At 35.5% G+C, this 27,019-nt stretch overlaps 1 protein-coding gene across 2 annotated transcripts in view; it reads right to left on the bottom strand.

Annotated features, from left to right (window-relative positions):
* The window catches only part of man2a1 (mannosidase, alpha, class 2A, member 1), a 242,408-nt gene that overhangs the window by 171,720 nt on the left and 43,669 nt on the right, over positions 1 to 27,019 (bottom strand). For both annotated transcript variants that reach the window (XM_006627014.3, XM_015338057.2), the window contains exon 5: positions 23,276 to 23,447. In XM_006627014.3, coding sequence (XP_006627077.2) covers positions 23,276 to 23,447 — 172 coding nt within the window. The remainder of the gene's footprint in view (positions 1 to 23,275; positions 23,448 to 27,019) is intronic.

Below are 27,019 nucleotides of genomic sequence, written 5' to 3'. Positions count from 1 at the left end.
AGAAAGCCCAGGCTCAACAACAACAAATTTATAACAGGGGAGCAGTTGCGAGGGAATTTCAGATTGGGGACAGAGTACTGGTTCTAGTTCCAACCCCAGAGTGTAAATTCTTGGCATCCTGGCAGGGACCTTATGAAGTGGTGGAAAAGGTGGGGCCAGTCAACTATAAGGTCAAGCAACATGACAGAAGACGGCAGCATCAAATCTACCATGTCAATTTGCTGAAAAAATGGCATGGCTCCGAAGTTCTGCTCACCCACTTTTCCCCAGACCCTCTGGAAGAAGAAACGGGTGCAGTAGCCGTGGGAGACCTGGCTCCGGCACAGAAACAGGAACTACAAGAATTCCTAACCCAAAACAAGGATGTTTTTTCCCGGACACCTGGTCGAACCCACCTTATACAACATAAGATTGTCACGGAATCAGGGAAAAAGGTAAGGCTACCCCCGTATCGAGTACCAGAAGCCAAAAGCAAATTAATTAAAGAAGAGGTGGGAAAAATGCTGGAGATGGGAATAATCGAGGAATCCCATAGTGAGTGGGCTAGCCCGATAGTTCTGATCCCCAAGCCGGATGGAACTATTCGATTTTGCAACAATTTCAAAAGGTTAAATGAGATCTCGCGGTTTGATGCATACCCCATGCCCCGTATAGATGAACTAATCGAGCGATTAGGTAACGCTCGATACGTCAGCACCTTTGATCTTACGAAGGGATATTGGCAAGTGCCGCTGGCCAAAGAAGATAAAGCCAAAACCGCTTTCGCCACACCTGAGGGACTATATCAGTATAGGGTCCTACCCTTCGGTTTGCATGGCGCTCCCGCAACATTTCAATGATTGATGGACCGAATTCTGAGACCGTATCGGGATTTTGCAGCCGCTTACTTGGATGACGTGGTAATCCACAGCACGACCTGGGAACAACATCTACAACACCTGGAAGCAGTGACTGGAGCGTTGCGAGCAGCAGGATTAACGGCCAACCCAAATAAATGTTGTCTGGGGGCTAGGGAAGCCAATTACCTGGGTTATACGATCGGGAGGGGATTGATCATGCCCCAGGATCAGAAGGTACAATTAATCAAGAACTGGCCCAAACCAGCTACCAAGAAGCAAAATCGAACGTTTTTGGGACTGGCAAATTACTATCGACGTTTCATTCCAGGGTTTGCATCCATGGCTGCCCCTCTACACGATCTGACGAAGATGAGCTGTCCGGAGAAAATAAAATGGACCGACTTGGAAGAGAGGGCTTTCCGAGACTTAAAAGCAACTCTCGCTTCTCAACCCGTCTTACAGGTACCAGACTTCAGTAAGCCTTTCGTGGTACAAACTGATGCTTCAGACACTGGGATTGGAGCCATACTGTCGCAAGAAATTGAAGGACTGGAGCATCCTATTTTGTATATCAGCCGTAAGTTGAATCCGGCCGAAAAACACTATTCTACGATAGAGAAAGAATGTCTAGCAATCAAACGGGCCCTAGACTATTTGAAGTATTATTTATTGGGAAGACAATTTATATTATACACAGATCATGCGCCATTAACATGGATGTTACAAAATATGGATAAAAACAATAGAATTACATGATGGGGTCTTAGTCTGCAAAGATTTCAATTCCAAACGGTATATAGACCAGGAAGGAAACAAGGAAATGTAGACGCCCTCTCCCGAATGCACTGTTTATTTTTTTCTAGATCGCCCGAGGTCGGGGCTGATCTCAGGGGGAGGGAATGTAAGAGGACCCGGGGAAGGTTCATCTCTAACCGGTATTTCAGGAACGAAACACGACACATATGGACCTTAGCAAAATGGCGGCCAAAAAGAATCAGCTGACCAGGAAATGGAAAGGGTCTACCCTGAGAAACAACGAGACACAGCTGAGCCGAATCAGGAGCTGAAATATAAGTGCCCCGGAGGCAGTGAACAGGGCGGAAGCCGGTAAGGTGAATGCGGTTTGGGGGAAAAGAGAGGAAAGAGGTGCATGTTAAGGATCGGGCTAAGGAATAACGAACTACTGAAAGGAGAAAAGGTTTTGGATTACGGACACTGGTTAAGGTTACATCACGGATCGGCTTTATTACGGACTTTTGGAACTTGGATCGGATCAGGACTAAGGGAACGGATTACGGACTGTATTCAGAAGACAGTTGGAGGAAGAAACGCCACGGATCTCACGAAAGAAAAGTGTGGTGTGAGTACTACCTTCATTTACATAAACTCTCCCCCAGAGACACCACACCACACAAACACTTAAGCATAGAAACAAATATCAACTTAATCTTGGCAGCTATTTCTGCACAGTACATCATAGCAAAAGTTAAAAATCTGCTTGCCTCACAAAAATGCAGAATTAGAGGCAATAAAACAGAACAAACGAGTAGTGAATTATTTTGCAGCCTCTTAATACAAATGACAAGCTTTTGTAGGAGATCAAAGTTACTTACTAAACATACAACTAATGACAAACACCTATAAAAACGCATAAAATTCATAATTTGTTCTACCACATAACAGCATAGCAGCTATGGGTCTGTTGGGAAAATGACAGCTTAAAATAAAAAACAATGTTTTAATAATATAAAATCTTCTAAGAATATAAACTACATGGAACATTTTAATTTTGTCCTTCAATTTATTTGTTGTTTATGCAAATTAAGGATGCATCACTGTGTACAGCACAAAACACAGCAATTATTCATACTTTAATATTACTTTGTCACTAGGGAAAATGTTATTGAAGGGGCATCATTATAACAACCAAATACTACAGTTTCTGGAGATATCTTTATCCACTACCAAGAAGGCAAACTGGGCCAACCCCTATATTTCCAAGATGGTATCTGTTATCAAGGCAAACTGGAATCTACTATGTTTTTGCCACAATATATAAGTCGAACACAGAAACTGTGTAGGGAGATGGTATAGTTAAAGGGAGGACACTAAGGCAAACTGTGAATAGGAAGTGAAGTACCATGATCTACCTGGTGTACTATCCCTTTGCAATGTTTTGATTACAAATCTTTGTTTAATATGGATTGTAAGAATATTTTGGACAGGTACAGCTAGAGTCTCTGGAAAAGGGTACAAGTTAAACTCATAAGAATTAGGAGTTTCATTTGTTGCTGTGTGATCTGTATGTTGTCCAGTATATCTGAAAACCCTGTCTTTTCAAATAGTCCAGCTCTGGTGGCATCACAACTACACATCACATATTTTCACATGATCAAACATCTGAATTATCTTTTCCAAATCATTAATTAACCTATTATCTTATAATGTGGAAAATCTAAATTTGCTCATCTGAGCTTATGTCACTAATGACTTCAGGAAACAGAAGATGTTTATACCAATGTTACCCTAGCCTTACTTACAAACTTCAGTGTGACTGTCACCTAAGGTTAGGCAATATAGACATATAGTAACTGAATACAGCATACAAAATGTTCTTACAAAATGAATGATTACCTAGATCTGAATGCATCACATTGTATGATTCTTCGATGACTCTAACAGACAGAAAAAGCTGAATAATTATATTAACTTTACTATGAAAGCTTTGCAAACGTCACATGAGGCAGATCATTTTCTGAGGACATGTGATAGTGTTATTGGTATTAGGTTAGGTTTATGTTGTGCAATATATATAAAATATAACATAAGCAAACAATAATTAAAAATGTATTTGCTACCCCTATTTCAAAGCACATTATTTCACTAGAAATAGATATGTATAAAGTTTGTGAATGCTAGTTGTACTGATAGGGCTGTTTAACACATACGGAAACAATATCATTAGTGGAATACTAGATGAATCAACATTAGGTTAAGTTTTTGTATAAAATAAATCAATAATTCAGATTCTAATACACTTCAGTATACTTGCCAGATCTGCGAATGATAAATATGTAGGTGGTTTTAACAATTCAAGCCATTAATGAGGACCTGCTATTCAGTCCTGCAATATTCCTGTTAAAATGGAAAGGCCTACAGATGCAGCCATTCAAAACCAGCGGGCGATACCGCATTATTTTCCGGTGCGCTTGACGCAGTATACTCGTATAGCGCAGCATGAAACCGCATGATACCGCAAATAAAATAATAGTACCCTGAATTTCCGCAAGGTGGAGCTAATAAAGCTCAACTTCTCATGTTTGAGCTGTCGCCATCAAAGTCTTTACCGAAGATATTACTAATAGTATTTACAGTATAATGAATGACCTTGGACAAGCTGTAAACTCAAAGTATTGCCCTGGTCCACATTCACCATGCCTTTCACATGCTCATAGAAGATATTGATTTAGGAACATGTATACTGTACTGTATACAGTATGTATATGTATATTTAATGTCTTTACTGTGCCCGTTTAAGTATTGAATATTTATATGGAATTTTACCATAACGTGTGTGAAATCAATAAATGATATTAGTTTTGGAACATAAACATACAGTATGTAAACTGTATATGGATGGTCGGTACTTAAAAAAAAATACACACCAGTATTCCATTTCTCCCTAAACATTTTAAGCATTGCAGTCTTTAACTAATGTGAAATAACGTGTATAAAAAGTGGTAGTTTTACGCCTTTCTGTGAATATGCTTGATACCGGAATCAACAAGCATACTTTTAGAATTTGATTAATAGGGAATATAATGTGGAATCGCGTATTTAAAGAAATTAATAACAATATAATTTGGTTTCTGTCAAAGTGCAATGAAACCTATAACTTGATTCTTATGGATGCCCGGTCCCGCCAGGGATTAAAGAAAAACATAGAATCGCGTATCTAAAGAAATAACAGTATACAGTAACTATGTTCATGCACAAACAGTAGCATGTTACATTATTAATTTGGGGGTCTCCTCTTGCCAGAAAGCGCTAAATTGTATTTTGAGTGCGGTTTTTGACTTTTTTTAAATTACAACCCATACATAAGCTGATACTGTTTAGACTTTTAATTATTTTAAACTGTATTACAGCAGCACAATGTACAATGCAACGTAAATCGCTACCTTTGTCTTCTGCGTAATAATGTTCAGAAATAAGAAATAAGATTGCTCATAAATGCGCCTTATGATAAGGTTGTTTAATGACAAAGTATTGTTTATCTCACGGCTAAATAGTCAAGTCTAGCCAAAAAGAGAAAACATCGACTTTATTTAAACTCCAGTGAAAGTATTAATGGTTTTTAATTACCATAATTTTATGGTACATGTCTTTGCTAAAATTTATTTAAAAATAAAAACGATTACAAACGCCAGCAGAGAGAGAGACACACACAACAGTTTTTCATTGTCAAAAAGTAATTGTTTTTTACTTTGTCAGCACCCAGACAAACGCAAGCGCGTTTTTAATAAAATGCTTTTATTCATTCTTAATCAGACTCACATTCCAGAATGTCCCCCGCCCCAGTCAAAAAAGGGAAATTTTAGTAGCTAAGCATAAAACGCAGAGGAGCATAACGAAGGTCATAAAGGTCATAAACAATATTAATTTAGGAACTTAAACATATTATGTAAACTGTATGTTGCTGTTATTGGTATTTTAAAAAATAAATACACACCAATACTCAATTTCTCCCTAAACAGCAGGAGAAATACCAATTGGTTGGTATTACACATAATACCAACCAAAAACATAGATATCAACCATAATACAAAATCAAATATATCAAACCATTAAAGCAAAACCGTCCTCCAATTATCAACACATCTCAATATCTTGTACAAATTATTCGTAATACAAACCAAAAATAGCCTGCAAACTCTCTCAAATTCCTCCAATTAACATAATCCCGCCCCTTATGCAAAACCCTCCTCCCATCCCAGTTTATCCTCTTTATCATAAACAAAATCCACCTCAATTTTCAACATAAAGCATTACACAAAATCAATACCTCAACACTCCATACTCAACAACGATAATTCACAAACAGCCAGAACATGTAACTCCACATTCCCAAATAGACCTCATTTCCATAGCCTTATGCAAAACCAACATCCCTCCCCTGTTCTCTCTCTCCGCTGGCGTTTGTAATCCTTTTTATTTTTAAATAAATGTTAGCAAAGTCATGTATTTTAAAAATCTTAAGATTTCTTTATTTATGTCTTTATTTAGTGGTTTCATTAGTGACAAAGGCTAAACTTTCTTGGAAAAATGTATTTTATGTAAACCATGTTTGCTATTAATTCATTTAGGGCTAGAATATGTTCATTGTCTTCCAATGAAAGAAGGGTTCCTTTCGTCGTAGTCGGGAGACATTAGAAGGTTGCCATGCCCGGACTGTTGCACCAACGGATTAGCATGTTAAAGCGATTTCATTGAGGAGCCTAGCTTTGTTAACTAGTAAGTACTGTACTTACTGGGTTTTGGAGGGGTGGAGGTGTCTTTCGCTGGAAATCTCGCCCCCTTCAACTTTGAAAATACCTGTAAAACCGGTTTAATTCGTCACAGCCTGCACTCCCGCAGAGAGGGGGGATGTACTTGCAGTGCATCAGTATAGATGCGAAAGCCAGAGCCGACCGCTACGCCGCCCACATGTTATGCTCTTTGTTAATGTCTAAGCCGGAAACACATCTTTATATTTCATTTTGTATTTCTTTAAAAAAATAAAATCATTTGCCCAGCCTAACAGTATTGTTGTTATTGTTTTTTATCCTAGAAAGCGCTTTGAGGAGCCACCTTTAAAGGCGCCATATACAATAAAGTTCATTATTATTACTATTGTTAATTTGCTGGACAGAGAGGTGAACATTATTACGCAAGAAGACAAAGATAATGATTTACGTTGCATTGTGCATTGTGCTGCTGTAATACAGTTTTAAATAATTAAAAGTCTAAACAGAATCAGATTTATTTATGGGTTTTAAATAAAGGCGATTTAAATCAATATAAATGTTTATATTGTAACGCATAGGTGACTATATATTGTTATTAAAATGACTTAAATTGATCATGTTGTGATATTTAGAAATATAAATTTGTTTGGTGCAAGTGAAGTTTATTTTATCTCTAACCCAGGGAAAGGTTTTATTTTTTCAAAGAAATGTTTGTTTAAAAAAAAGTCATGGCTCCAGCTGGATTCAAACACCCAACGTGTGATGTGTGAGTCAGGAACCTAACCCACAGTGCCACCGGCAAGGTCACATGAGGAGTGTTGAAAAAGCCCTACAAACATTATCAACAGACATCGTACAGCGTGTACTATTCTTGTGTTGCGGTACATGAATAAAATTATATGGTTATTAATTTCTTTAGCTACGCGATTCCATATTATATTTCCTTTTAATCAAATTCTAAAAGTATGCTTGTTGACTCCGGTATCACATTAAAGACTTCGATGCTTAAAATGTTTAGGGAGAAATGGAATACTAGTGTGTTTTTTTTCTTTTAAGTACCGAGACCAGCCATATACTGTTTATGTTCCAAAATTAATATTGTTTATGGCCTTCACACGCGTTACAGTATGCTCCTATTCTTTTTATGCTCAGCTAATAAGATTTCCCTTCAGTGGTAAAATTCCATATAAATATTCAATACTTAAACGGGCACAGTAAAGACATTTAAATCTTTCTACGACCGACCAACGCACCACGAGTGCCCCTGTCGGTCAACCAATCACGTACCGCGGTATTTTGCATCGTGTCTGTGCCGCGCACTTTGAATGGCTGCATCTGTATATACTAGAGTACTATCCCAGATGCAGACAGAGTGGGAAAGCAAAGACAAAGGCTAAAGGGACAGATTTGAATACAATATTGAATATACACTTCAATTTAATTTGGAATATTGTGATCAGTTTTATTTAGCAAGCTAAAAGGGGGGTTGTAGCTTGCTAAACAGCTACATATGTAGTTTAGTACAAAGTGGTAATGTAGTGGCACTGTACTGTAGTGGTAGTACAAAGGAGAGCGAGCATACTAATACTTAATTTGAAAAGAATGAATTAGGATGAGGATTTGATCAAGGTATTTAAAATCCTTAAAGGTGTTGACAAAAAAAGCAAGGGGGCATCTTCAATATTGAAAATATCTAAACATTTGGAGATATAAGTCGATATTTAGTTTAAGAGCATTTAAGACAAAAAAACTGAAGAGACTTACTAACACTGAGAGTCATCATTGAAGTTGACTCTGTAGGATTCTTTAAGAAACAGCTTGATGGGTCTTATCACACTACTAGCAACCATATAAACAAGATAAGCTGAATGTACTCACATGATTTATAACACTTTTTATGTTTTAATGCCAATGTAAATGCCATTAAAAGGGGGTAAGTACAGCTATCAGCATGGTATGTGATCAAATATTGTGCTGCTTTTTAGTTATTTTGCACATCCACAGCTGCATTTTAACAATTTACAAGATAAATAGCATCATTCCACAGATTTTCTCATTTTAGGACTTACTGACTTTCTAAATTCTAGAATCTTTTTGTATTTTCATGCTTATAATGCAGCATACGAGTTACTGAAATAACTGTCAAAGCTTTTATAGTACAAAATCATATACAATGAAGAAGATGTATAACTTATATTCACTTATAGCAGTAAATTCATATATCTACAACCCCAAAAATGTAAAGGTTCCATTGAATAGATTCAAATGCTAGGTAAAGATAAATGTCATTATACATGTGTAGCCTCTCTTGCAAGTATAACGCATCCCTACAGTGACATCAACAAGACCCATTCTGTTCCTCCAATCAGCTCTAACTCTTCTGTCAGATGTTTTGAAGGCTGTAACAAGTTAAAAGATGAAAGACTAATATTAAGGCATATCAGAGAAGCAGCCTGTCCTGCCTCATTCTCCCTATGTAGTATGAGGGATGATGGTGTGTATTAAGCAAATGGCACCTGATAAATCAGGTGGGTAAAAATAGAAAACTGCAGAAAAAAAGTCATTCAGGTGGGTAGCTGCATCAGCATGCGTAGGCTGCAAAGGAACAAGTAATAGGTTTATTCCATGACGAAAAAAAGAAGAAAGAAAACACGTTTCAGCCATGGAGCCTTCTTCAGGTGTGTGAGAGACAAGGCAGTAGGCAAAGGTATTGTAGCGGGAGAACAAAGATGGGAGAGAGGAGAAGTGAGAGACGGGAGCAGGGGACAGAAAGAGGCCAATCAAGAGGTGTGGAGTCAAAATAGGTGTAGAGAGGTGTGAAATGAAACTTCCAATGAATGGAGAAAATTTAGAAGAAAAGTAGTCTGTCGTTAAGAGAAGGGGGAAGGTGTGATCCTAGCTGCAGGATCATTTTGGTTTCTGCAGTTTCTGTAGAAAAAAAAGAAATGCAGCCGCTGCCAGCAGACAGTGCAGCAGGCTTGACAAAAGAAGACAATGAAATAAGTATTATTTCAATGAAGTAGTATTATGTGCAATGAGCGAGTGGGATTAATTAAAAACACAGCTAGAAGAATCAAAGGAAAGGTGATCTGTATTCTAACATATGGACAGAACATTTTTGAAATGCATGTCGAGAGTTGGGAAAATCAAGTTGGCAGGTGAAAATTATTTAAGAAATGTCTGCTGTTTGCCACATGTTGAATATTTATAAATTACTGAAGGTTTTATTATGGATTATGGATATCGAATGAACCTTGGAGTACAAACCTCTATCTGTTGCAATTAGGTATCAAACAGGAACAAGACCAAATGTTAAAAATGTGGTAATTAGCAGTGATAAAAAGCATAAACATTACAAAGTAAGACCACATAATCCAGAATAACATCCTAATATTAGTTTTTCACTAAATTGAATATAGATTTTATTCTATGGTATCTTTAAAAATGACTAAAAACACTGCAGATTTGCAAGAACGATTCACTATCTAAAAATACTATAAACCCACTCAGATAACTCAAACAAATCATTTTTTTAATTAAAGCAGAGCTTAAATTAAAAAAAAACTTTATGTTTGAAATAATAAATTATATTTATTATATGTTAAATAAGTTTCAAAATTAAGGGTGGTTAAAATATGCTAAAATATGCTAAAGAACTGACTGAAGTTTCTCAAACTCCATAATGCATTCCCAAACAACAAATCCTTATACTGTCAAATCTGCTTCTCTCAACAAAAGGATGATGAGAGATTAATATTGTCCACAGATTTCATCCTTTCACTGTTACCACACAGAGCTGACATAAAGAATGCCGTGTCTCTAAGACAGACTGAGGAATCCAGTCACTAGGTCCAGGTGAAGGCAAGCAAACAGGTGAGATGGAAAATGCACCAGGCAGATCTGTGGAAGTTCTGGGCTGACTGATAGAACAGGGGAAAAACTGGACAGACTGACAAAACAAGGAGTGCACTGGGCAGCGAGGCAGAACAGAGGGAAAGCTGAGCAACCAGGCAGGTCAGGTAGGTTGCTAATAATGCCTTCCACAGTTGTAGCAACCAGGACACAAACAGGGACCCTGCTGGTCATCAGGTCCTGCCTCTGACTCAGAAAAGCCCGCTCAAACAGGTTTAGGCAGACCACAGGACAAGTAGCAGACAGGCCAGTTTGTGCAAGGAGCACTTCTATACAGACAGAGGAAGCTCAATGACAGAGCGCTTGACTGTGGATAAGACAGGGCTTGGATAGGAGAGGGCTTAAAGGGGAAATCAGTCCCAATTTGTCAGATCGGTTATTAAACCTTGGTAACAAAATAAATTAATTAATGGCACTGCAAAATGTTACAAATTCTGAATTAAGCACAAAATCGTGAACTTTGTGAAAGCACAGTATAGTCGCCACATTGTCAAGAGTTCGCGTGAATTGTGATGTGAGGAGAACCTTCCTGGTCACTAGTCACTAATGACTAATAATAATGTGATGTACGAGTGAATAAGTAAAGGCTGTGCAGGAGACATTTTACCGCAGAAATTAACCAATGTTATCTGCATGCAGAGTACACAAGTAGTATTTGGCAGCAAATCTCAAAGTCAAGGGGAATATTTCTATTGGATCAAAAGTGATGCATTCACAAGCATGCTTGTTTACAATATAATAGGGCTGTTTTTCCTCACTGAAAGTTTTGTTGCCTCGTTCTGAATCGCAATAAGAGCAATATAGTGCTGCATACACCTGGAAATGTAATTTCTATTTTGTGATGTAAATTGGAGGATACACATCACTGTGTACATTTTAATTTCATTGTAGTTTGAAAAGCATTCATCAATGTCGATTCCTTCTTACCCCAAAATAAACTGTTAGAAATACTGTTGCAGTTTCCCTTTAAATGTCTAGCATTGATGATATAATTATCTGTTAAGTGAGGGCAGGTGGCATGGATAGTCACCCCAATCGCATTCTCATAACACAGGGAGGTGTTTGACACCTTGCGCGAATGCGGCCAGTTGCTATGGAAACAGGGCTGTGAACTCTGGCTCGCCAAGGCGTAACATCCACACAATGTCTTCACGTATCTTCTTCCTCGCTTGTCTATTTTTCTTCGAACATGTGTCTTTGGGCAGCTACTTTTCTGTATGTCTAATTTAAAGGAGGTTATGGAAGTAAGCAGAAAATCAGACCCCTATGTACAATATTCTCTTTGGCCAAATTGTGTCCAAATACAAAATTAACAGCATTAAGATGAAAAACCACTCTATTACTCATCTAGAAGTAATAAATATAAATTTGAAACCATAGAAAAAACTCAGCATGAAGCACATTTCCAAATGGCAGTTTCATCACTTGCAGTGGTTAAAGAATGAGAAAAATTGTCATATATTTTGTATACATGAGCAATGTTGCTGTCTAGATTTAACTTTGTCTTGGACATATATTAAAACTTTTTAAGGAACAGTGACTAATAATCTGACATGTTAGAGATTTTTGGTAACACTCACCATTATTTCAACAGTAAGTGTGATGAAACTCCTCGTTATTTTAAGACACCATGGAATTAGAGTGACCATCGCTGTCAATGTCACTTCCACTGATAGCACTGATTTTCTTTTCAGCTTTTCTCTCAACTTGTTCCCAAGAGCTAACATCTTATTATTATTTTGCAGATTTTCCAGCACATAATATAAACATAGTTACTTGATGCTTCACAATGTACTTTTCAGATCAGTCAACACAAGACCAAACACTGTTACAATAATTTTTACAGGATTTAAAATTTAGTAGTATTATACCGGGATACTGTGAAGCTATCATCACCATAATTCCCTCATTACTTATTTTCATAAGAAATAAAAAGGTGACAAATGCCATTTGTTTTTTGACTAGCTTTTCTTATTGGTCAAAGAAACTCATCCAGCTGCTTCTTGAAGAATCAAAGGGACTCGGTTTCAAACACATGGCTGAGCTGTTTGTTTCAGACGCCCATAATTGTATAAAGAAATGTATGAATTCTTAACCCTAAAATAAATACTGTTCCACATAGATTCTTGTTTCATTGCTGAGACTGAGCTAATATATTTAGTTGATTAGCAAATACCCATGCTGGAAAGCAGTCCCTGGGGTTAAAACAGATTTTCATGCAAATGCTAGCAATGTTAGCACCTAAATGATTAGGTTATGAAACTTTAAATGTTTAAAACAAATGAGCAAGTTCCAGAAAATAACTCTGGAATGGAAAGCTGGTTGATTTTCATTTAAATAAACAATGACAAAATAGAATATTTTATATTGTCAGATAAGGTTAGCTTTATGTGCTATTTGGACTTAGTGAAGACTAGGTGAAGGACAACTACATCTAAATATGTTATATAAAATCTTTCTTACTTTTTCACCATAAAGAACTTATATGATGGAGTAAAAAGTAAAAGTAGGAGTTTTGGAGTGGTTAAGATGTGGAGAAAGAATGGACTGCTATAACTCCAAAGGACCTCACCGCATCTGTGAAGCCTGATGAAGGTAATGGAGGTGAAGCATGGTTGTTTCTGGAACTGGCTCACTCGTCTTTATTGACAGCAGGATGGCAGCAGCAGAATAAGTCTGAAACATTTTATCTCCTTAAACAGAAGACAAACACCAATCTGGCTGGATGAACTTGTAAGTAACCTTATTTATATTTTTATTTTCTAAAACATTCCACCATCTAGCATGACAGTGGCTGAACACATAAGGCCTATGCAACCAAGGAATTCACTATGAGAAAAAAAGTGGACAATATTAAGACTGACCAATTTTCCAGATTTAAACCTAATCAAGTATGCATTGTATTTGAGTAACAAGTCAAATTCACCTCAAGAGTAGGCAGGTGTTTGCGTCTCAAACAATTATACCAAGAGATCACTGGTCACAGACTTCATACAGTTATTGCCTCAAAGCGATATGAAATTAAATACTGACTTTGACATGTTGAAATCAAATGTGTCTGAATAGTTAATGACATTTGAAATCAGTGGGATGAATACAAAAGTATTATGCATGGAAGTACCAAATATTAAGATGTATATTATAATGTACTTAATACCTATGATGTCATCAAAACTACACTCATAAATTGCTTTACTCTAAAAAAATAACTTTTTAAACTTTGAGGTTTCAAAACATTAAGTAGGTAATGTATATGAACATACATTAGGCATTCTTCAACAAGTTATAATCTACAATTTTTTATTTCATTTCAGATGTTGAAAAAGGCCAAAACATTGTTTTAAATGATTCTAGAACTGTGTAATGTGGCCTCTCTTGGGCTGAAATAGCTCAGTAACAAGTAAGGCCTGGTCATTCCTTAACATGTAGTATGTTATTAGGTTTTTCCTTAGTGATCACTTGTGCAAAAATATTCATTTAATATTTTATTTTCAGTGTTTGGAAATACATAATCTTTTAGACTTTTTACTTAACTTTACTGACTTCACTGATTTACTGTGTTTTTTTTTCCTTCTGTGGTACTATGAAGGATATTATATTTGTCTTCATAGCTATGTTATTTACCAAACAACTATACCGACTTGTGCTTACAGTCAGTAATCAATCTATGAATGTAATTTCTTGTTCTTAATAAATTCTTTAAAACATTTAAGACACTGCTTCCTAGATTTCTTTGTTTACTTTATGGATGATTCTTTTTATTGATACTAATAGATATATAAAAATTAAATCTATATTAAAAAATATATCTTTAGAATGTAACTACAGTACATGTGCTCAAACAGTTCCATAGTTATTTTATCACATTTTCCTTCCTTTAAACTCTTGCAATCCTTCACTGTTTTCTGAAATAATAAACCCCAATTCTGTATTTTGCCTTTAGGGCTTTAAAGTACATCTAAAAATATCAGTTTGGTGGCTAATTACTAAGCCTTTGATTTTTTATGAGACTGATGAGTATAGATTATGCAACATTTGATTAATCCAGTTCCTGTGCTGCAGGCTATTTTTTGAAACATAGTTTTAAACCTCCACCTCCTAACTTGTCTCTGCAGAACACTTTATAACACTAATACTATATTCCCTGCAAACCTTCTTGAGCTATTTTTCTGCAACTCCAATAACACAGTAGTATGATAATGCACTAGATCATTTTTCTTGCAATTTGTTCTTAATAGTTCTAGTATTGTAACTGAGGAATTTAATAATTGCCAGCATAACTGCTTGTTTCTTCAGAATCTGTTACATATTATGGTCAGTCAGATGATATTGTAAATAGAGTAAAACAAACTTTTTTCAACTTCTCAAAACAGTTGAATAAAAATACAAACAAAATGTTGATAGGCCTACACAGGCTATTGGTAATTCTTTGTTAGAATAGCTTTGTTAAGATTGACTACCATTCCATCTCCAATCAAATTTTTGATTGATTTAATTAAAATATTCTTAGAAAAATACATGAAATCTGAGATAAAGCCTGTTGAAGTCATTAAAAATGTCAATGATGTTATTCTTATTTCATGATGAAACTTGGTAGCAGAGAGTAGAAGGAAGATGGGTGAGACAAAACTTGCCCCTATATATTCTAACCATCCTGACTTGTACTCCTTATGGCTGACATGTTGCATTACTAGCCAGCATTTTAAATCCCCTGTTTTTGCTCCACAATATGTTTTCAGAATCCATTTGGAGTCTTAACTCTTTTAATTTGTCCCCCTTCCGGGATAGGAAAATGGATTTCTTCCACCCCCAGGTCTTTTTTCTTAGAGAGTACTCGTTACCAACTCATCACACTCATTGTTAGGAACAGGTAAAGGTTTGTTCTATGCTGAAAGAAAAAAGAAACACAAAAGTTCAGTTTGGAGCCAAATGAAAAGGTCACCTGAAGAAGGCTCCACAGCTGAAATGTTGTTTCTTTTCTTTTCAGCATAGAACAAACCTTTACCTGTTAAATGGCAGTCTACACATGCCAACACCACTACCTACTGGAACACTCATTATTAGATCAATCTTTTCAGTAGACATACAAATATGTATATATATTCCAACTTCCAACAATGTTCTCTCTTCAAAACACTTCCCTAATAGTCATCACTCAGATGCCTCTCTACATCTCTATCCTTCATTTAATCTAAAACTCTTCCACATTCACTCTCATCTCTAACTTTCCCATTTGATCCAGTTTGGTCAGGAGTGCTTTTCTATAACCAGCCCAGGCCTTTACTGTAGGGAGAAGATATGCTATGGTTCTGGTCACCTTAGGGTCACCAAGCCAAACCTGCTCTTTGGCAGCACAATTCTTCACTACTGTTTCTTTTGCAACACAACTGTCATCTACACACTACCCAGTAGTTCACAGGCCTGTTAGCTATTGCAATCCATATCTGGCAGCAACCCCTGTTTGAGGAGACCTGCTTGTTTTCTGTATTTAATGTTTACAGAACATGATCTGAAAAATCTAAGCTATTTTTTTAGGTAGAAGAGAAAATGTATCAATTAGCTAATTTTCTCAACATGAAGGTGATAATGTTTTGGTGACAATCTTTAACTTGACAAATGTAAGTGCAATAAGTATAACAGCACTTTGAAACCACAGACAGCTGTCTACCTGTTTGTCTGTCATTTTGTCATCTATACCTATACAATAAAACCTCATTAAAATGGATTAATAGGGAAAATGGTTTCTGATAAAAAAAAATAGAAGTCTGGAGTATCTGGGAGATGTGAACTATTCATAATACATTCAACATTTCCCTCAGATCAGATTTTAATTCACGTCTCCACACATTTGATTCAAATACTTGGTTTTTGGCTAATGTTCCTTCTAAACAATGCTTCCCCTAAAAACGTGGAATCTATTTACTAAATCCCACAGCAATTAGATTCATTTCAATGACAGAAAAGGACTGGAACTGCTCAGATGAGTCTCTAAAGAAGATAATGTCAATATCCCAAGAGCTTACAACAAACCTTGCAGAAAACCAAAGATATTAAAAAATATAAACATCTCCCAGATAGGTCTGAAAATACATCTGTTAAATGTTTGTACTTTTTTGAATAAACAGAACTGTATCAATTTAAGTTTGAAGTTATAAACATTTACTAGTCCTAACAGAACTTTGTGGAAAAATAATTATATTTTTAAACATTATTTTTAAAGTATTTTGTGTGTGACTAATGGTTTATCTTTATACATTACTTATTGAATAATGGGGCATTCATGTTCTTTGCATTGTATTTCATCTTAAGGCCTGCTATGTTGTCTGTTCTATTTAGGTGGAGTGAGAGCTGATCTTACACTAAAGAAAATAATTTTCAGCTCACAACAAAGTAAATTTTCCTCTGATTGTACCTGAACCCATGCTTCCAATAATGTTTCCAGAAGATCCCTGTTGATCTGGTATTTAACATGTTGTGCAGGGAGGACCATCAGCCCATACTGGATTAAGACTATCTGGCAGACCTCAAGAGGAAGATGGAGGTGGACTTGACTGCTGCTGTGGTTCACCAGAAATGGTAATCTGACCTAAGTTCCAGTGGACATTCTATAAGCACCCATGATCAGTTGTGGGTGTTCTAACCAAAGACAGAAGCAGGCTGTGTCCCAACCTCTCCCCTCTCTGTGAAGGTCCATGTATGGATTTAGAGAGACTGAAAAAGACTATGCAGGCAATCCAGTCTGTCTGAGTACTCAGTAACTGATGGTGATGGTGCTACACCAGCATCACTTGGCACCTTACCAAGCTCAACTGGACCCAGCCTTGAATGTGATAGCACCAATTGTAATACAGTGGCACTACATCCATTGGTATAAATTTTATTTTTATTAAAAAATTTTATTAAAAATTCTATTGCTTTTCAGTTTATTAACTATGAATTGCTACATTGTGTGAAGACAAATTAAAGAACAAGTTTTCATGTAAAGAAACATTATTTCAAATTCAGCATTCTGTATTTTTGGTTTCTGTTGTAAATATGTTGTGAATATCTGTATAGGTCTAACAATATGTTTTTGTTGTACTGTAAATGTCGGTAAATGTTTTACTAATTGTTATTGCTTTGGCAACACAGTAATTCATCCATCATGCCAATAAAGCTCTTTGAATTTGAAAATTTAATTACAAAACATGCCTTTTACTTAACATCACTGCCACTGAGTTTTTTGCCTCATCAATCTGTCAAGCACAATATACGGGGAATGGTGATCACTAATGCCAGAGACTGTTTTTCATTTCAGCCATGCAGTTTATCAATTGATATATGATATTGTTGCATACCTGTCACCAGTTTCTGAATGAGACATCCTGACAATGTCATTTTTAACAGAACAAACATTTATGTAGTATTCAATAATCACAACAAAGATATTTTAAATAATTATTGTTAATACAGTAGCAACACAACAAATCGACCTGCATCTCTAATTAGTCTGTGTACGTGCAAGTATGTATAAATGTGTGTTATCAAGGGTGTAAACCTAGTTTGAACCCTATGCTTATGGGATAGGCTCCAGGTTGCCAAAACACCACTTACCCACAACAAACAGCGTTCTAAAACACAAATTGGACACACAATGAAGCCAAAGTAACTCATATCTTTTCCTTATTGTGTAATGGGACCACCTGTTGGAAGTGTTACTAACCTACTTAGGTCTAACTAATTAATGACATTAACCGCGCTCTCCATTTGATCACATTCCCACAGCACTCAAACACACACTGAACAAATGTGCAGTGCTTGATCAGCCAGTCTATATTTTTATCTGACTAGCTTAATTAGTTCTCACCACAAATGCATTTTTCAACAATTTTTCTACAGCATGGAGCCATGTTATGAAAACTTTGTTGGCTGGGTAAAAAAAAAATCTCTCTACAAGTAAAAACACTGATGTGCTGGTGTGCCTCCAGCTTAAGCAATCAACTACAGTATTTTCAGGGAATATGTCAGTCTGGTCTAAAGTTTAACATTAGACCCTTATTTTACATCACCTAGCTGTGATTGCACTGCCCTTTCTGTCTGGATCACTTCACGGGATTTATCAAATTTATCCTTAAACGAACCACACCTTTCACCAGTTCTGAATGATCAACAAATGTATTTAAAATATTTCCTATTATTTACAGATTTTGGTTTTTCACACTTCCTCCTGGAAATAATCGACCAAATATCCATTTCTTTGGGCACGCTTTCTTTTCCACCAGTACAGCCTGTCGTTCTGTTTCTATATTCCCCTTCCCCATCCCTTTGCTTCATATTCCTGTTGCTTTCCTTTCTTCCTTAAAACTGAGGAAAGCTCCGCAGCTGAAACGTAGTTTTCTCCATCGTCTTTTTACTTCTACCGAAAATTAACCTCTATGTGTTCCATTTACAGTTAAGACAAAAACTGAAATTTGCAAACACTTTTGTACTTCAATTAATATTTTATGGTTTAGTATCTTGAAAATACTAATATATGCTTTTCATGCTCATGCAAGATAATTTGATCAAAAATTACCAAAAGAGTGATATTTAACTCTGAATGAAGGAGCTTTAGAGCCCTGAGGTTGTTCTTGTAAACTTGAAAAGCAATTCAACCACAAGGCCTTGAAGCTCTGAACCTCCTTTTATGTTCATATGATTCTGAATAACATACATAGCTCTAAAGATTTATTCAAACAGCAAATGAAGCAGGAATAAAAAAAAAACATCACACAGCAGAAAGAATTACAGATTGGATAATGTGTTTCACTTTAAACATTCTAATAACGTTACAGTGCACAGAAAGCACTGCACAGAGAAACTTCACATTTGTCATAAACAGGGGGCCATTTATTCACACTTATAAGTATTGTTTCAAATGCCGACCCTTTCTACAGTATCCTATTTTGCAAAATTACAAAATGAAGCAAGCATAAAAAAATTCTATGTTGTGAAATAATGTATTTTGTATTAGGTTTTATGGATATTTTACATCTATAGATGGAGAGAAACTCCAGCATGTACTAGGACATTCTGCCCACACATCCAGTTCTTTCTGGAAATTTAAGGTTAGCCAAAAATGGGCATTCCAACATGAGAAAGATCCCAAACATACATTAAAATCTCTAAAGGAATGGTTAACTGTAATCACAATAAATGTCCTTGACTGTCCACCTCACTCTCTAGACTTCAGTCTAATTGGGCATTTGTAATTCAGACTCAAAACGGCAATTCACTAATGGAAACCAATGTGTCTGAAGGATGTAAAGAAATTCTCTGTAGAGGAATGTTCATAAATCTCCCCTCTGATTAGCCAGAGCCTTGTAGCACCATAGCACTGCATTACTAGAGGTGTCTAGTTAGTCTAAACCTTGCCAGAGGAGGACTTACAAAACACTAACTACAGGCAATGTGAATAAATCTGGCCTTCATGTTTTCTGAACTAAAATGATTAAATGTTTATGTAAGAAATATCCAATCTCAAAATCTTTCTATTATTTTGATATTTATTCTTCTAATTTCATCATGGTCATGAACAAATTTGGAAGGGACTATACATATTAAAGTAAAGAAAATTGAACTGCACTTTCCAAGACAGAGCGATTTTGTTTTCCAGGTCCTGACAATTCCCGCTTATATGAAACATAGAGAAAGGATGCCTGAGTATAGAAGAGGGTGATGATTGCAATGAGGTTTGACATTCATGCTGTGATGCAGCACCAAGGAAATTAAAGTGAACTGATAGCTTGGAAACATGTGACTTAAAGATTTAAATAACCTTTTAACATAACGTCTATGGACATAAATGCAAAACACATACAAGAATTTAAATGACTGACCATGACCTATATGTTCATGCTATTAAGAATGGGTTAGGCTGTGCCAGTATCTATATCCATAAACAAAGTCAAAAGTGACCCTTTCTGAACTATTGTATGAACACAAAGAATTACCACTGATGAAACTAGAGCACTTCCTGTTCCTAGCTGTGTCGGTGAATGTGGAAGGTGGGAACTGAGAGCAGAACTGCAGGCTCACCAGGGTTAATTGTTCTTTAATATGTCACAACAGTGTTTTTAATCACAGAGAGCTGTAGAGAGTGAAAGAGAGAGAGTACGGTGCACCAGCAAGCAGTCCATAAGGTAGAGAGAAAGAAAATGTCCTGCTTTATATAGAAGAAGATATATGAAATAATGATGAAAGGGGAAAAAATGTCTATTATTAGATGAATTAAACACCAAACATAGCATACTGAAAAAATATACAGTACAGTAAAATTAAACATCGAAAATAATTACCTTTTGACTAATTTAGGAATATTATACATTTCATTACCCTACTCTGTACTATTCATAAATTAAACACAAAATAAAGTATAAATAAAAAGTAAATGATAAGGTAATACAATCATGTGGGTACTTCCCTGACATGATTGCAAAACAGGTTTCTCACTTTTTAAACAAAAATGCATGAGATAACATGCAAACATTGCCATACATGAGCAAAAATAAAGCCAGATTAAGAGTGTTATGGAGCCCTGGTGGATGCTGGTGGTGACTGCATTATGCTTCCTCCACACTTTTCATCCACAGAAGGAACTCACTGCACTACCAGCTCTAAGGATGTAAAATTAACTTTCTGTAACTCAGAAATTGTATAATTGGACCCTTGACAGTTTTTTATACAAAGCTGAATGTATCCATGTTGAGTCTTACATAATCTGAAGAGTTGGAGAATGTTAGTTATGTTCAATACTGGTAAGAATTTTTCAGCACATACAGTAGGCCAACTGTACGGTCACAAAAGGTAACAACATCCTTACGACACCGTGCAAGATGTTTGTAATATCTATTTATACTAATTAAATTAAACATTTTATCTCTGCTGATCAAGAGATTTACTTGCCTGACAACTGTGCATTCATGTACTAAAAATTAATGGTCTATTATTCCAGCCCTTTCTTACTATACCATGAATTTCTTAATTATATTCAGTATTCACTGTGTGAGAAAAATAATATTTAAAATGAAAGATGTCCTCTTCACCACCCTCTACAATAATAACTGTGTTAATAATAACTGTGTTAATATACATACTATGTGTATATTAAATAAGGTTTCTTTGTAAAGCAATGTCTAAACACTCTTAATTAAGTACCACTTAGTGATTTAGTACTCAGTAATATCTGTACACTATAAAACTATAGTTTTAACTATAGTGTAAACTATACAGGCAGGTTCATACTTAAAAATCTGCATCAGAAAACACATAATTAAGTAATTTATGAATTATTACATTGTTTGTTAAACTAACAATTACAAAGACTGCTAACAATATCTAATCTAATGTGTTAAAAAAAGTATAACAGATGCACCTAAGTTCACCCATTGAAGTGTGGTAACAGTACAACTTAATGTAAGTGAAAGTCTGTGATAACCATGAATCAGGAGCTTGGTGTTTCAGAATTCCAAACGGCAAGGATGATGGTGTTCTAAATATGTAACAGAGTCACACTAGTGATCCATTTTATTTAGAGTGCTGAACTGATTTATTAGCAGTTAGGTGAAATTATGCACTCCACTCATAAAACCAGTTTTCAGGTATTGTTCAACTTTAACAACTGCTCAAGGAGTTAAAAAGAGAAAAAGAAAAACAACCAAAAAGTGGTATCTTTTGGACTTTGGACTATTGTTCAGCATGTTGACTGTTTATTTTGTTGTGCACACAGGCTTCATCCAGATAAGTGAGGCCATTCACTTATCTAGTAAGAAACATACAGTTCATTTAGGGCATTTTAGTCAAGGTTTTTGGTGTTTTGCTCACTTCATTAAAACACTAATGTCCAATGACTTTAGAATAATGTATAGTGATATAAGTATATACATACACATACATGTATTTAAAATAGGGTCAAGGATGTGAATTAAATTTTAATAGGGAAGGCAAACATTAATTATGAAGATAATTTAAAAGCTTCATCCACCCACATTTAAATAGACAGAAGCCTCAAAACCAACCTGGAAAAACCTTTGAAAATATTTTTCTTGTAAACATATGTTTGTGTGGGGGGGGGTCATGTGCCGCTCGGACCATACCTATACCATCTACCTCATTATAATTTTTTTATTGCACATCTGCAGTCATCGTTTACATTCAAACTGTTTACTTGTACATTGTCTACTGTTTGTATATTGTCTTGATGCACTGTCTGCACTTCCTGTTTTACACTTTTTTTTAAACAATTGAGAGACTTTCTGTAAGTAAGAATTCCATTGTACCAGTACATGTATCGGTTACATATGGCAATAAAGTTCAAGTTTAAGTAGAAGCCAGTGGCAGCATGGTAACGGCACCGCCCTCTTCTCCTCTGTGCATAACAGGGATGTTGGCCGCCTGTGCTAGCAAAAGGTCTTCTTTAGCTCAGCCAGCAATACCCCTGTTGAGTGACGCCAGAGACCCCGGTTCGAGCCCAGGCGATGAGGGACGAAAGGTGGCGGGAGCGGTGAGGGCACAAGTCTGAGAACCTGAACTCGCTACAACATTTTTTATCACACATTTTGATGCTAGCCAACGTAAACTTGCACCAGAGACGACCCAGTGATTGACACAACAGTGACACAAATTCAGTCAAAATACATATGAACTGCGAACTCATCGCATCTAACCGATCATCAATTCACAAATAATTCAACTTTTTTTATGGACCAATGGGGGTTTTCACTTTGTGAAACCTAGGGTTTTTTTAAAAAAACTCTAAAGGACCCCTTTGTTATGAAGTGACACAATTTAAAAAATAAAGGGGTTAATTTCACATGAGAATACCCAGTTTTCTGATGCTATTACCACATAGTATTTTAATCCTCTTGACTTTAGAGCAGGAACATTAGAATAAAATGAATACACAAAGATTAAAAAGATCCTAATTTTATTTCAACAGTAAAGTTTTTGTTACTGTAGTCAATTTTTTGTTTTCTCAGGAAACAAAGACAGCAGGCCTACCTTTTTACAGCATCCCTCTTTTGGTTGTCAATGCTGTCCCACCATTTGGAGAAGTAGGAGATCTCTGACCACAGCATTTTTCTTCTCTTGTCTTCATGTAGTTTTACCACCATATTATTCAAGATATGTTGTGTCTGGTCACGGTAGTAGTCATCAAATGTCTTCAGCCATCCTGACATATACAGACAACAGAAAATGGTCCTTAACCATGTGAATGTCTACTTCAGAGGTGGATTTTCTTTACAATTTAAAAAATGTTCAGCACTGAGCATGAAAAAACTTTCATGCAATGGAAAAAACTGTCTGAAAAACACTTATGTAAAGTAACCAGAGAGATTTTAGGTGGTAAATTTGCTTCTTAATTTCTAGAATCTCAACACCTGCAAGGGCAAATTTCTTAAAATAAAATACCCAGACTGTCTCTAAAGGGGTCAGAAATAGTTGAATGATTACTATAGCTAAATCATGCAACAATAATATCAACAATGCTCCTGTTCAATGTTGTAAGGAGCAAGTACTGTACATACAGCAAACAGAAAATAAAATCGCATAAAAAGGTTATGTTATGTCTTTAAACATTTTAAAATAAAAATCATTTTTAAAGAAAGCTTTATATCGACAAAGCAATGTATGAAAAATGGCACCAATACTGTTTTGGCAGTGATTACACCAACTTGATTTGATTCTTTGAAACTTGTGGTGTTGCTGAATTCAAAGTTTTTTGAAGCACGTCCTGACAACATACTATGAAACTAAGCTGCCATCATTTTGATTTTCAAAAGTAATCTAGGAAGTGTCTGCAAGAAAGAAGGAAAATTAAAGATAGCAAACCTTTGTAAATCTTTGTAAATTTTATAAGATTCTCTCATAATTGCAACAGTCAGAGCCGGGGGTTTCTTCCCTAAACTCTAAAGTATGTAAAATAAGGAATGAATATCACTGATAACTGATATCCAAATAATAGTTGTAAAGATTTAAAGAAAACAAGCTATAATTACACAATAAGGCAATATAATGATTAATGATAAATAAGATGATGTGTTTAATGAAGCTTAAATAAAAAATATCACATTATATGGACAAGAATATTTAAACATTATAATTCAGGACTTAATGAGTCACATATTTAAGCTGTGAATTAGTGCTTATCTTCAGTGCATGTACAGCAGCTTTTAATTAAAACCATTTCCTGGCAGCCATATCCAAAATATCACCCTTTTTAAAATCATTTTAAAATGATGCAATAATACTATTGTTTATATTTATACAGTGCTGAAAAGTAAAACGACGTTCAGTGACACTTTGACCAATTTGTATGTTTTCCATCAACAGTATGTTGTCGGCTTTCTTCTGCTTTACTTTCCTTCAGTCTGCAATCCCAGAAACGCCTGAGCAGGCTCACACTATGGTGAGCGATGAATTTTCCCTTGCGAGACCTAACATTTAATCTCCCCAAGACTCCAGTCTCTGCTTTGGAAATTATTTAATTTTCGACTTATCAGAGCACGCAATGTTTTCCAAGAACACGGGTTACATACAGTGCATCCTGATAAGCTGCATGCACCTAGTTTTTTTTTAAGAAGAGGCTTGTAAAGATTGTTTTTTCATTAATCATAAGCATTCCATAATTTACATATGAAATTAATAAATTAGGGACATATTTGCTTAAGATGCTGAAGGCAAAAAAGGAAATCTTATCTTCATAAATGAAATCATCACAATGGGACAATGGCATATTAGTATTGAGGATGGCATCATACTGTATAAATGACAAACTGTTCAGTGTAAGGAAGTACATTATGCACCACCTAAAGTTCATCCATAGGTTTTACTTAGGTTGACATGACTGGCAATAAATGTATGTAAACATGAAAAAATAGGAATCTTTTCCTAAAATCTTTTCCACTGGACGTTTAACTTGTCAGCACTTGGTGTTTGCAATGCTGCTATAGCATAAAAACTATAGAACAGGTTGAAGAAAAAGACAACAACAATGGTGGAAAAATCTATAGCTTGGTTAGCATTTAACATTTGTGCAAAAAAGTTGCTATTAGTAAATTTAAATAAAAAACATTTCATTATTAAGCAACTAGGTGTGAAGTTGTATTTAATTTATAATTTACAAATGCAAATACATGGCGTTCAATGGTGCGGGCGGTGTTCTGACAAACTGAGCTACCCAATCAGGATGAGTGGGATAGAATAGGTTTCTGAATAATTAGAAGTATTTAACTATAGCAAAATACCACAAGCTCCCACTCACTTGTCTATTAACCTAAAGTTAGCAGAGTTGCAGTTCAATTTAATATGTTATTGCAGCATATTTTCGGTTTGCTTAACCCTCACCACATGGATAGTAGTCTTTTCAAAGAACTGTACAAGAAAAAAAGATAAAGCTGGTGATCCTATCAGAAATAAATACGGGCTACTTCGAAAAAGTGTTTAACAATCATCAGGTCATATCGTTACATCGATTAGGTTATATAAAATTGTTTATCCTAAAAACAAATAGCTCGTCCTGTAAACCTATTCATACACAGGTCGTCTTGTAACCTACTGTCATATATAGCTCATATTGTGAAATAAAAATACAATCAGAATAGACTACAGTGTTTACCCGGTTAAATGATACAGCAGCCGAGAGAGATATAATCTACATGTTTATTATTTATCAATGTTCATCAACGAAGCTCATATTGGCAAATCCTACAGTCAACAGAAACATTTAATTGCTGCTGTTCTGAGTTCACTGTTGGATTTTAAGCGACTTATTTGAAGTTTATTTTGAACTTTGAACTTATTTGAATCCTGTTTTATTTATTTTATATTTAACTCTGCACTCTGAAAGCCAATGCGGTAAGAAGTAAGATGTTAATGAAGTTAAGTTGAAACTTGTTTCTCATTATTTTATTGAATAAAGGTACAGTATATGGCTACTGAACAATGCCAAACTATGTCACAGCCTTTCTCATTTACAAGCCATAATTAATTGATTAATCATTGTAACATTCACTTGAATAATTGATTATCCAAATATTTGTTTGTTGATGCCCTAATGAAAACTAATTTGATGTAGTTTTATGAAACTAAAAATTCAATCAGTATACTAGAGCATCTTCACCAGTGTCACTCTATTCTTCTTTTGACTGCAAATTGATTTGGAGTTTTTAGACACCTCCCAATAATTTGTCAATCTGTTTTTACAGGAATTTCTCTAATTTCTCACACACTTACTGGATACATCACAATAATGGAAGCTTCTTTGCCAGGATCAATAGCAAACATTCCAGCCAACCCTATATAAATTTGAAGTTTTGTTCATGTAAAAGTGTTGCAAAGCTTTGTATTAATCTTATGTATTTCTGCACGTGCCCCTGGTGCACCAATAATGCACCTCTGAAGGCAACAGCAGACCTAGCAAGGACTGAAACCTATCTGCTTGGAAATAAAACTGACAATAATTTGCCTATTTATATAAGGGAATAATTAGAGGTTTGTTTTACATCTACTGTATTTAATATATGACTATTGGATTTAGCTCAATATTCAAATATTTTCATCCACACAAGAAATTAGGCTTATGTTTTGTTAAGTGGCACTTTCTATTGGTTTACTCCTCACTTTCCCATTAAATTTAAGATATTTTAGCTTTTATTACATTGTACTTTTCTTTTCTTTCCAGGTATTATAACACACGGTTACTTTGTGACACTAAAAATCTAGAATAGTTTGGAATTTCTCTAG

The sequence above is a fragment of the Lepisosteus oculatus genome, chromosome 3 (genome assembly GCF_040954835.1).
Source record: "Lepisosteus oculatus isolate fLepOcu1 chromosome 3, fLepOcu1.hap2, whole genome shotgun sequence".
Lineage (NCBI taxonomy): Eukaryota > Metazoa > Chordata > Actinopteri > Semionotiformes > Lepisosteidae > Lepisosteus > Lepisosteus oculatus.
The sequence above is the reverse complement of the archived record's forward strand: the minus strand, read 5'-3'. Positions and strand labels throughout refer to the sequence as shown.